Here is a 12,174-nt window from a genome sequence, read left to right as displayed (position 1 = left end):
CTTCCGGATTGGGGGTTCTCAGCCTCTTACCATGGAAACAGCTGTTTATTACTTTTCTGTTGTGAATGACTCACGTGACAGGTCCACTGAGAAGGCATCCAGTGCTTCCCTCGGGTTAAGAAGAGGTGCTTGCCGGGCGTGGTGGCAAACCAAAAAAAAAAAAAAAAGAGGTGCTTGTCCCCAAGGATGTGGCTCCTCTTTGCCCCTCTCCATCCAGACGATGCTGTTTTTATCTGCTTGCATCCCCTCTGTGCGCACCCACCTCCCCACCTATCTGGTCCTAGGTAATATCTGATGGGCATGAGCTAAGCAGATGATCCCCAACCCCCTGGGGACAACGTGACAGGTTCCTGCCAATCTACAGCTGTGGGGCAGGGAATGCACATGTTATTGACGGTGGTTCTCACAAAGCCATGTGGGCGATTGAACAGGCTCAGAAAACTCTAAATGGAGGGAGTGGAAAGGAAGGCAGAGGGAGGAAGGGGAGGAGGAGAAGGGAAAAGAAGCTGCCTGCCCTCCTAATCACATGCCCACGCCATTCAAAGTCACGCCCAGGTGGGCACGCTTAGTAACACCCCCCCCTTTTTTTCTAAGTCACTAGACCCATGGTTGGAAACAGGGAAACCGACTGGATAGCAGTCTAAATGTCTAGGGTTTGGACAATAGTCCTCAACATTCCCCCTACATGTCCCCACTTCAGCGGGGGAAGAGAAGGGACAGCAATTTCTGGCTTTATGGCATGGTGCCCGGTACGGGAAAGGAGGCTTTCAACCTGATCCCACTTGGGAATGCCGCCCTAGGGTCCGTTAGTAATTCTGCCACCTGGCCTCAAAGGCAACTGACTAATTTTGCAATTCCTGCTTTACTTTGTTTGCTATACACTATAGCACTACAAAAAAACAAACAAACAAACAAAAACAAAACAAAACAAACAAACAAAAAAACAAATCGGTACTGGTGTGTCTGGTGTGAATGGACACTGGGCATTTGTCTCAGTCTCTCTGACCCACCAACCACACCTACCCCTAAGCCAGAAGTCAGGCAGCTCACAACTGTAACAAAGTCCTACACATTATCTATATCCACGGATCAACTTGCTGCCCACACTTCCCGCCGGGCTTTAAATACGTTGGGAAGAGAGCCTACAGACCTGGCCATGACTTCCATGGAAATGCAACATCTGGGCCACCGACTGGGCTTGAAGGCCAAAAGCCAGGAAGGAAAGGAGCCCGATGACTTAGAGACAGAATGCTGATGATTTGGGGAGCGGGCGGCTTGTCCTGCAGGTAGCTAGAGAGGTTTCTAGAGGGGGACCAGGATGGGGAAAGGCCATTACAAGTGAGCCTGGGGAGGTGTGGCTCCCTGCTCCACTCCACTGCATTTCCAGCAACTCAATCCAACAAGTATTTATTGAGCATGACACTTCCCAGCAGCCCAGGCCCTCTCTCGGCAAAAGCACTCAAATCTGTTCAAGCTGCGGGGCGAAGTTCCCCCAAACTTTAAACATGAGGTTACCTGCTTCTTAAAAAGGCACGTGCACAATTTCCAGGATGGGGCTGAAGGGACCAGAGACTCGAGAACAAGACTACAGCAATGGCACTTTGCCTATGTGTGGTGATGGGAACAGAACCCGAAGCATTGCACATGCTAAGCACATGCTTTACCACTGGGCTACATCCCCAGCTCCGAAAAAATGTCTCATTTGGAAGAGAAAGGAGAGAAGACAGTATAAACCTAATTTAACGTTAGGGAAAACACATCGGCCGATAGAAAGAAAGAAAGTCTATTCAAAACCCTGTAGCTCTTCCTCCTCTTTTTTTTGTTTTTTGTTTTTTGTTTTGTTTTGTTTTTTTGTTTTTTGAAACAGAGTTTCTCTGTGTAACAGCCCTAGCTGTCCAGGCCTCTCTTTGTAGACCAGGCTAGCCTTTCACAGAGATCCGCCTGCCTCGCCTCCCGAGTGCTGGGATTAAAGGTGTGCGCCACCACGCCCAGCTGAAACCCTGCAGCCTGTAGTGACCCTTCGCTAGCACACACTGACACACTTCGTGCAGTGCCTTCTCCAGCGTGCATCTGTAATTCATTTGCTTGTGGGTGTGATAGCACACCTGCTTTTAGAGCTGTGTGTCAAATCCTACCCTTCGGCCTTAACACCTCAATGCTCTCCTGAAAGTCGTCATTTCAGATCATAGGATAAGGGTCTCAGGTGGCAGAGGCGCTGGCACCCCAACCTGTTCTCTAACAAGATGGTTCCTTGGAAAGAGTCGCCTGCCATCAGCAGATATGGAGTTACAGTCAGGGTTGGGGGTAGGGGTGGGCCCTAAGTTTACAGCTCTGTTCTACTAAAAACTATCCACCATTTAAGATGACACATGCTGGCAGCCTCTCCAATAGAATGCACCTCCTACTGCATAAGAGCAATCAAATCCCTTAGAAGAATCTTCCCAGGCCTCCACACACCCCTTTTAATAGGGAGCTAGAAGCACAAACTGCTAATGTGCAGGCGGGTAAAGCCTAAGGCGCTCACTCTATCCTCCCCCAGTGTCAGCGGTCTAGGGATTGTGAGCAAATCCACGGGCCTGTGTGCCTGAACAAGGCAGGGTAAGTGTCTGTACACGGCCAAGACTTCAGTTCCAGGTTCCCCAGCTTTCCCATTATGAAATACTCTGCTAGCACGCTTTTAAGTTCACTGAGGCTGCTCTTGATTGGCTGCGATACTCCCACACAGGAAAAGTCAACTGAGGCTTACTCAGCCCTAGGACAACCATTTAAATGACTCCAAAGCGGGGCAGGCAGCTTTGTTGTGTGACTCAAGGGAGAGAGCGAAGGTACCAGAGAGCTAGGAGGTCCAGTGGGCACTGTGAGCTGGGAAGCTTCACGTTCACAGCCAGCTGTGCCCAGGAACGACGGCCCATGCAGGGGCTCCACAGGGCGGGAGGAACTGGAGCACGGATAATTTATGAACTTCAAATGGTAGCCTCAAGTCTTCCCTCTCGGAGACCAGCGTTTGTTTTTGACTTAACCGTGTGAGCAGATTTGGCTAGTGTTTGCTTAATTCATACCCTGCAAACCAAATAATGGAATCTCTGTGAGGCTGCCACTCAGGCAGAGCGGAAAGCAGAGGACAGTTCCGACTCAGCGTCTCTTGGCTTCTACTCCCTCTGCTAACGCAGGGAAGAACCCACTTCTCTATCAGGAAGGGCAGAAACCATTACGTCATCGAGAGACTGTCCACACTCCTTAAACTAGCTTGCTGCTGGGCATCCGTGGTGGTTAATTGTGATTGCTACCTTGTCGGGGTCTAGGATCACGGAAGAAGCAAGCCTCTGGGTATGTCTCTGAAGGATCGCCTATATCTATTAAGTTAATTGAAGAGGAAAGACCTAGCCTAAATGTGGGTGGCACCATTCCTTTGGACTGCCTAGGAGGAAAGTGAACACCTTTCTCTCTCTGCTTCCTGAGTGCACATGTAACATGGCCATGGAGGTCCTGTTCCTTTCTTCCCTGTCATGTTGACTGTATCCTTGAACTATGAGCCAAAATAAACCCCTCCTTCCTTTTTGGTCAGGTATTTTTGTCTCAGCAACAAGGCAAGTAATAAATATACAGTGTCCACTTACTCCTATGAGCAAAGGAAGAAACACCAGGTTCACTTTTCCAGCCCTTAAAAGGGCTCCCAGTAGCTAGGTGTGGTGGCGCACGCCTTTAATCCCAGCACTCGGGAGGCAGAGGCAGGAGGATCTCTGTGAGTTCGAGGCCAGCCTGGTCTACAAAGTGAGTCCAGGATGGCCAAGGATACACAGAGAAACCCTGTCTTGAAAAACAAACAAACAAACAAACGGCTCTGAGCAGCCAGGTGTGGTGGCACACACCTTTAATCCCAGCACTCAAGAGGCAGAGGCAGAGGCAGAGGCAGGATCGCTGTGAGCCTCGAGGCCAACCTGGTCTACAAAGTGAGTCTAGGACAGCCAAGGCTACACAGAGAGACTTTGTCTCAAAAAAACAAAATAAAAAATAAAAAGAGTTCTGAGCTACCCACAAATACGAGCGAGACCAGGTAAGATCAGGCAGAACACTTGAGCTGGAGGTCAAATAGTGCTTGATACATGTGACAGGATCTATAAAAACTCCAAAACCAGAGCTGTCAGAAAACATCACATCACGAAGTCAGAATCTCTTAGCAGAATGTGAGGCTGGCAAGAACCTAGAGGCAGCTGTTTAATTCCTAACAGTTCTACTAAGGTTAAGGAATAGCGTTGACCTGGGCCCACCATATGACTCAGAACACACTGACTTCAGCGGAGAATGTGGGCAGAGTTCTCCTGGCTATGAAGCCCACCAACCACTTTGGCAACACTGGTCTCCACACCATCACCATGAAATTTTTCCAACCTTGCCTCCAGTTTCCTAGAGATCTGTATCTGAACCAGGGAGAACAATACCCTCTTGCCACCTCACTTCACAATGCTCCCACCCCTCTCTACTGACCTCTTGACTCTGTGTTACACAAGGACTTCTTATTACTATCCAATACTGACCTACCCCCCTCAAAAATAGCATCCCAAAGTATATATGGTCCCACACTCCTTTGGGTGCCTCAAAGATCGGCAGTTGTCTCTGTTAATGACATCCTAGAGACCAGAGGACCCTGACTTCAAAAAAGTCATCACTCTTGATAAATACTTAAGGGCCAGATGCTTCAAAAATGCACTTTGGGGGCTGGAGAGATGGCTCAGTGGTTAAGAGCACTGCCTGCTCTTCCAAAGGATCCAGGTTCGAGTCCCAGCACCCACATGGCAGCTCACAACTGTCTGTAACTCCAAGACTGACACTTTCACACTAATGCACATAGATTAAAATTAAATAAAATATTTTTAAAAAAGAAAAAAAGAAATGCACTTTGACCCGGCATGGTGGGGCATGCCTTTAATCCTAGTACTCGGGAGGTAGAGGCAGGCAGATCGCTGTGAGTTCGAGGCCAGCCTGGTCTACAAAGCAAGTCCAGGACAGCCAAGGCTACACAGAGAAACCCTGTCTCAAAAAAAGAAAACAAAACCAAAAAGAAAGCAAAACAGAAATGCACTTTGTTACCACACCTATGCCCAGAAAAGCGATGGAAGACAGACCTTAGCAATGTCAGGCTAGGGAGAGCCTGAGGGCTCAAGGCTTCCCAAATAGAAGCTATCTCAATCACAGGTTACAGAGGGACACTTGTGGCTCTTTAAGGTTTTTTAACTACACCCCCAAGCTTTACTATACCAACATGACTCCTTGGCAGAGAAAGTGCCAACTCTTATTTTAATTTTCCAGCTGTCTGTGGCACCACAGGCCACGGTGGATGAGCACTTTCTCTCAGAATCTCTAATACATGACCTCTTTGATATGGCTTCACAGCCATCTAAACACCCGTTCTCCAAAGCTAAGTTTTCAGATGCAAGAAAAGGCGTTCAATGATCGCAGTGGCATCACTAATAACAGTGCCATTATATTCAGGAAATCGCCACTCAGGAGGACATTCCCTACGTCCCTCTGGGGAATCTAGTGCTTTAGGGCGACCAAGGCGAACACCAACTCTCACTGATCTCTTCAGAAAACTAAAAGGTAATGAGAAAAATTCAAAACAGGAGATACGCCTCATGTAATTTCCATTTAATGTTTAAAATATGTTCTCTGCAGTTTGAGTTGTTAGGCTGAGGGTAAGGGGGCCATAAGGAAAGAAGGGGAACAAATTTGCTTAACAGTTAAGCTTTTATGTAAATTCAAATGAGCTGTGTCTACTGAACACATGTCACCTGACAACTGTGGGGTGGGGAATCTGTATTCACACGTGCTCATCTGCCACAGGGACTGAGAACTGACTAGAAACAGATGGTTCCTTCCCGCTAAAATATGAGTAGGGTTACAGGATTGTCACCTTACTCTACTCAGGGTTTTCTGAGGAAGTATACATTACCATGTTTTCACAGTGGAGTAAGAGTCAGGTGTACTGTTCAGGACTAGGATACATGAACTTTTCTACAATGACTCAAGTCTGCCGCTGACTGCATGAAAACACACCTAGCTAAAGTCTGAAGAGTGTGGCTGTGCTCCAATAAAACTTTATTTACAAAAACAGGCTCAGGGCCAGACGTAACCTACAGGCTATAATTACCAGCACCTGGTTTAAGAAGATTCTGGTGAAGTATGGTGGTTCCCAGGCAACATCTGGTTTCCCAGGTTCACTGGAGAAATAATTAGCAAAGTTTAATTAAACATTATCTTCATGGGGCAGGAGATATGGATCTGCGGTAATGTTTGTGTAGCAAGCATAAAGCCCTGGGTTCAATCCTTAGCACCTCGAAGTAAACAACCAAACTACTGTTTCCATTCTAATGATATGGAGAAACACTTAGGATATAGGTAAGACTGGAACCCAGAAAAATCCACCTCGTACTCCTGTTTTATCTATCAGCATTTGGTTCTGGAAGAACCCAAAAGTTAGCTGCCTAAAACTGGCTTCAGACACAAAAACGGATTTAATTCAAGGGGCAAGTGCAGTAAGAAATGTATCCTGGGTTTCAATCACCCACCAGTGGCTCTTAGCTTTCTTAAGAGTTGGCCCTCATTTCTCTTTCAGCTCTTCCAGCTCATAAAAATAAAGCCTCTCCTCGCTTTATGAAGACATCCCTTCTGGATGAATGGTCACAGAAGGTAAACCCACTCTTTGCACCATAACCCTTTATACAAGGCCTAATCTATCTTGTCAAGCACACAGCAGGGTGTGTGGTGTGAGATAACTGCACAGGCAGAGTATTACATCATTTGGGATGGGAAACAGAAACAGTGACGACACTTAATTGTTCCTGAAACCCAGTCCCTGCTCGCAGGCCTTTCTAAACAGTTGTGGTTCTGAGCCCTGTTTTAGAGAGCTGATTTTAAAAGCTGGCAGAATTTAAAAAAAAAACAACACACCAGAGGCCCTGAAATTATGAAACCTGCAGCACTGGTTTCAGACCAATCTGGGTTCGCTCTCTGAAGCCTGAAAAGGCAGTGGGCTCTCCCCAGCAGTGCTCTGACAGTAAGTAGCTCGCCACAGAGAACAGCAGCAATAGGCGCAGAGGCAAGCGGGCACTTTTTATAGCACCTTTCCTGTGCCAGGCACTCCTGTAAGCACTTCATGAACTCCTTTAGTTCTTATGATATAGATGTTGTTGCCCACAGGAGAAGAAAGGGAGTCCAGAAGCTTCCTCAAGACTACACCAGCTAATAAACGGAAAAGCCTATATTCAAAACCCATACATTCTTTTCCAGGGTCTGTGACAGCCAAAAAAAATAAATAAATAAATATATATATATATATATATATATATATATATATATATATATATATATATATTCCCTATTACATGTCTTAATGGCCTAGAGGAAAACACTCCTACATACTTCCCAAGGCATAGAAGGAACAGAAACAACCTGAAGAAGATCCACAAAGGGGAGGCTAACATGCACAAGGCTAATATGGCCCAAGCCAAAGACCAGGGACATCTCGGCCCCCTTCCCCCTTAACGCTTGGCCACAAAGAGGACCAATGGGCTCAGGCTACTTATTTCCTGTCTCTCTCCTACCTGCTGAAAACCTAACAATAATTCCATCCCACAGGCAAATGTCTTTTTTTTTTTAATACTGCTGGGATATTAACAGGTGGAGAAACAATGCAGTGGCCAAATACATAATGCAGGAACCCATTCAATCTGCCCTGAGTCACCTGACAAGTCACACACAGACCTCTGGTTTCCTGTTCTCATCTGTATCTTTGGAGACCCTGACCCTGCAAAAGAAGCCTCCCTTGCCTCCCCTTTGCACCTCGTCCTCTGTGCTTTCTGTTCTAACGCTAGCTCTGTAGGAACCACGAAACAATTTCTAACTACTGCACAGGCAAGGCTTCCGTCGATTCCCACCAGAAGGTTCAGGTGCTCGCTGCTCTTAAACCTCCCTGGGTTTCATGGAAGCCCAAACAAAGCCAGCAGGTTTGTAGTCTTGTGGCTTGCTTTATAGTCGATGATAGCCCTGAGTTTGTCCCCGCATCGCCTTCTTCTACACCACCAGCTCCTACACATGCTTTGACGACTCGGTCACCATCTTGCTACCAGATTTGACCAAGTTCTGCGGTCCAGGATGTGGTGATGCTAACACATACAGTGAGATCCAAATAGACTTGGCTTTCTACCTCAAAGGCCTGATGAATCCCAGGACTCTAGGAACAGTATACCTTCAGGAAGGGGATATGCACCATCCAAGCTTAGTCACCTGCAGAAAACTTAAAGAGACTGGCTTGCAGACTCTCACGTTAAGATGGCAGGAGCCGTAACTTCTGTACATTTGGTACAAACTCAGGCTTAGGAAGTGTGCAAGGATCCTGTCACATCTGGTGTGAATCAAATGCAAACTTCACTTTTAACTTATTGCCAACCTCCTCATGCAAGTAGGTTCCTTTTCCGTTCCAAAGGGCCTGCATTTGTGGGTCCCATCAGAGCCTTGAGTGTGAAACCAAGGTTAAGTTTGCTCCACCCTAGTTTCCCCACCCCCACCCCATTAAGCTGCTATTAAGAAACTGCTTCAGCGCTGTTCAGAAAGTGGGGTATTTGCCACAGCATACTCGATTGTAAGCACTCTGCTGCCACGTTGGCTAGGAATGCTCAGGACAAAAAAAAAACACCTTCGGAGGCGAGAGGTGCAAATTGCCAACTCCTGCACATAGGCACACACGGATAGGATGACTGGAACGAGACAGCCATATTAAGCAGGTCAAGGAGAAGGAAGGGGGCTGGGGGGGGGGCCATAAAACTTCTGGGCTACACCGAGATAAATGTAGAAAATCGGGGAGAGGTACGTTTGCACCGCAGTAAAAGCCGTTAAACTTAACTAACTTCTTCCAACGGGCTGGGTTCAAATCATCTCTTGGAAGAGGCGTAATGGGGAGCGCACGTGAAGTGGTGGAGAAAGAAACTCCAGAGCCTTAGGGGAGGGACGCTGGGGCCAAACTCAAGCTGGAGAAGTAACACATGGCTCCACCCGGCTCTCGTCCATGCCCCTCCCCCCTCACCGAGCAGGCGTCCAGCGCCCACCGGCTCCGGCTCCCAGGGAAGCCCTTGGCTCAGGGTGCCCACAATACTCCCTGTACGTACCCCAGCACTTCTCATTCCTCCCGGGAGGCCACTTCGGACCACTTTTCGGTTACGCCTCCTACCCCATAAACCCCTCCCCCCCAAAGCTAGCTTCCATCTGCCAGGTCTCTTCCCCTCACCTCCCGGCCCAGACTCCCGGCACCCTAGGTCGGGAGTTGCACTTCACGTTCGCAGCTGCTCGCCTTCGCTCCCCTCCGCCCTCGCGAACTCTGCGCGCCCCTCTTTCTGTTTCCTCACCTCCCATCCACTTCCCCCTCACACTTCTCGCAGAACTCTCCAGCCCCTCGCCCCAGCACCCGCACCGGACCCGGCTCACCTGCACGACCACCCCCGTCCCGGCGCTGGTGCGGCTGCTGCAGCTGGAAGGGGACTGTAGCCCTGAGTGGCTGCAGCCCGGCCCGGGGGGAGCCAGCGGGCGCCGGTGGAGAGCAGCCCCGCCGGAGACCCCCAGCCCCTCCGCGCCCCGGACCCCAGGAACCTCCGCCTCTGCCGCCCGCTGCGGCCCCGGACATGGCCCGCCAGGGTACCTACTGCCTCAACCCCACGGCGAGCCCCGCACAGCCCCCAACCCCCGCGGCCGCTACTTATCTGTCCTACGGGCGGAGACCGGCCCCCTCGACCCAGAGTTCCAATTGGCCCGCGGAGTCCTGGGCCCTCCCCCTCAACCAATCTACGGCGGGGGCTCTCCTTTTTCCGAGGATGATTGGTCCATGTGCTCAGCCATCAACAGGAGACCCAACCCTCCTGCTTTTCTTTTTCTTTTTTTTTAATGTCCTTAAGGCTGCCGATTGGTCCTTCCCATAGAGGGCCGGTTCTCCAGCACTGCCAATGAGAATGCTCAGAGAGGAGGATCGTCACACCCAGTCCCAGGTAGTATGCAAATATATGCCACGTGATATCAGGCTGTGCAGGGGGCGGGGCTGGCTATGGATTAGACTCAAACACTAAAGAAATCTTTTTATGGGGTAGTGTCAAACTCTAAGAAGTTCTAAAGGGACTGAGAAAGTCTAACTTCAAAAGCTATTACATTTAGTTTAACCTAAAAACATTAGTTTTCAATTCTCATGAGATTCCATTGCTGCTGGCAAACTCCCAAGCTGAGATTCTATAAATTTATACAAGGTTTGCCTATCATTTGCATGAGCTTTGTGTTAAATTCGTACATTTAATGGCTACCTTGCCTCACATGACACTCATTTGTCTTCTACGTTTCCAAGTCCCTTCCTGAAGCTGGTCCAATTTCAATAAAAACAGCTGTTAGTCTGTAAATTAACTTGAGACTTTAAAAGGGAGCTGGGAATTTCCCTTCAGAGCCATCCATTGTAAGTCTACGGAGCAAAACAAAGTGACTGATAAATCTGCCCAAGTTTGATAGTGACTCCATTAGGAAATATTGGTCTTCCAAGCTCAGTTGCTCTCTGACCTACAAGTCAAAGACCAGATGGTCCCCGAAAAGAGTTCTTTGTTGTTGGTTTTGTCTTGGAGGTTTGTTTTGCTTTTTGTTGTTGTTTTCTTTTGAGTGGATGTTATTATTATTGTTTTGAGACAGAGTTTCTCTGTGTAGCCTTGGCTGTCCTGGACTCGCTTTGTAGACCAGGCTGGTCTCGAACTCAAGCGATCCACCTCCTCTGCCTCCTGAGTGCTGCGATTAAAGGTATGTGGCACCATGCCCAGCAGTTGTGAAAATTATATACTAATATCTGAAGGCATTTTCAGGAGAGTGGGGAAAAAAAGACAGCATTTAAGATACTATTAGAACTTATTACTTCTCAAAAAAAAAAAAAATGGAATACCCTTGCTATTTTGTTCTATATATGGAAAAGACACAAAGTCAATCAACTCTGGACTGTCTGTGAGAAGGGACCATCCAAGTAATTGGATAATTCCCTCTAGATTTATATTTAGTTATGAATTCTAATTTTGACCTTGCTACTGATTTGTCTTTCTATTTCAGTCTTTGCCGAGTTTTGTGTTAAAAGAAAGGTATTCCCTTGAAGGCACTCTTACTAGTCAGAGGAAAGGAAATAAACTGGAAGTGTGCTGTGAGGGTACCATGGGATTAAATGCTCAAAGTGGGAATTCAAGAGTTGGTTTAATATTAAAATCAGCCTATGAAAACAGAACAAATGGAGGCGATAGAACATTCTGTTAAAAAAAAAAAAAAGGCTGTTTTGGTTTTTTTCCAAGACACTACTTTCATGTTTGAAGAAAACTGTACTCCTTTTCAAATGCAGACAGGAATGAATAAAACCTGATGATCCGCATTAAAACTCAGCCACTATCAAGTGAGCTCCTCTTTAACAACTATATCTTATGGCTGGGAATAGAGGTCAGTAGAGCGACACTTGCTTGGCATGCTCAGGGCCCTGGGTTTGATTTCTGGTGTAGGGGAGGGGAGGGAAAAGCAGATTGTATTCTCAATTTCAATTAGCTTAACATTTTCATACACTTAAAAGCATCCTCCTCAGCCGGGCGTGGTGGCGCACGCCTTTAATCCCAGCACTCGGGAGGCAGAGGCAGGCGGATCGCTGTGAGTTCGAGGCCAGCCTGGTCTACAAAGTGAGTCCAGGATGGCCAAGGCTACACAGAGGAAACCCTGTCTCGAAAAACAAACAAACAAACAAACAAACAAACAAAAAAAAAGCATCCTCCTCACAGCTCTCTGGAAAGGGAGAAACATAACTTCTCACACAGTACAAGTGGGAAAACTGAGGTTCAAAAGAGTCCTTTTGGTTCCTATCTCTGTCCTCCATCAAGATTTATTCCGATACTGTGTGTCACACCCTCACTAATAAAATCAAAACCAACAGCACCTGCTAGTCAAGGAACCCCTTTTTCCATGCCAGGTACATATCAAGTACTGTGTGTACTATTTCATTTAGGGCTCATGACTGCAGCTGTGAGGTTGCACAGTATCCTCTTTGCTGAGTCTTGGGAAAGAAGCGCCATGCTCAGGGCTGGTTACCCTTGCTTGGTCTATACAACTTTGTCATGAACTTTTTTCCTCCAACGA

General features: G+C 47.6%; 1 protein-coding gene across 2 annotated transcripts in view; it reads right to left on the bottom strand.

Moving 5' to 3' along the window:
- Fam117a (family with sequence similarity 117 member A) overlaps positions 1-9,673 on the bottom strand; it is a 48,076-nt gene extending 38,403 nt beyond the window's left edge. Inside the window, exon 1 of one of the 2 annotated variants that reach the window (XM_051158360.1) lies at positions 9,478-9,673. In XM_051158360.1, the coding sequence (XP_051014317.1) occupies positions 9,478-9,673 (196 nt within the window). The remainder of the gene's footprint in view (positions 1-9,477) is intronic. The other variant, XM_051158361.1, reaches the window with a different exon arrangement.
- Positions 9,674-12,174: the final 2,501 nt, after the last annotated feature.

This window comes from Acomys russatus, chromosome 16 (assembly GCF_903995435.1).
Source record: "Acomys russatus chromosome 16, mAcoRus1.1, whole genome shotgun sequence".
Classification (NCBI taxonomy): Eukaryota; Metazoa; Chordata; class Mammalia; order Rodentia; family Muridae; genus Acomys; species Acomys russatus.
This window is presented reverse-complemented; position numbering and strand designations above follow the sequence as displayed.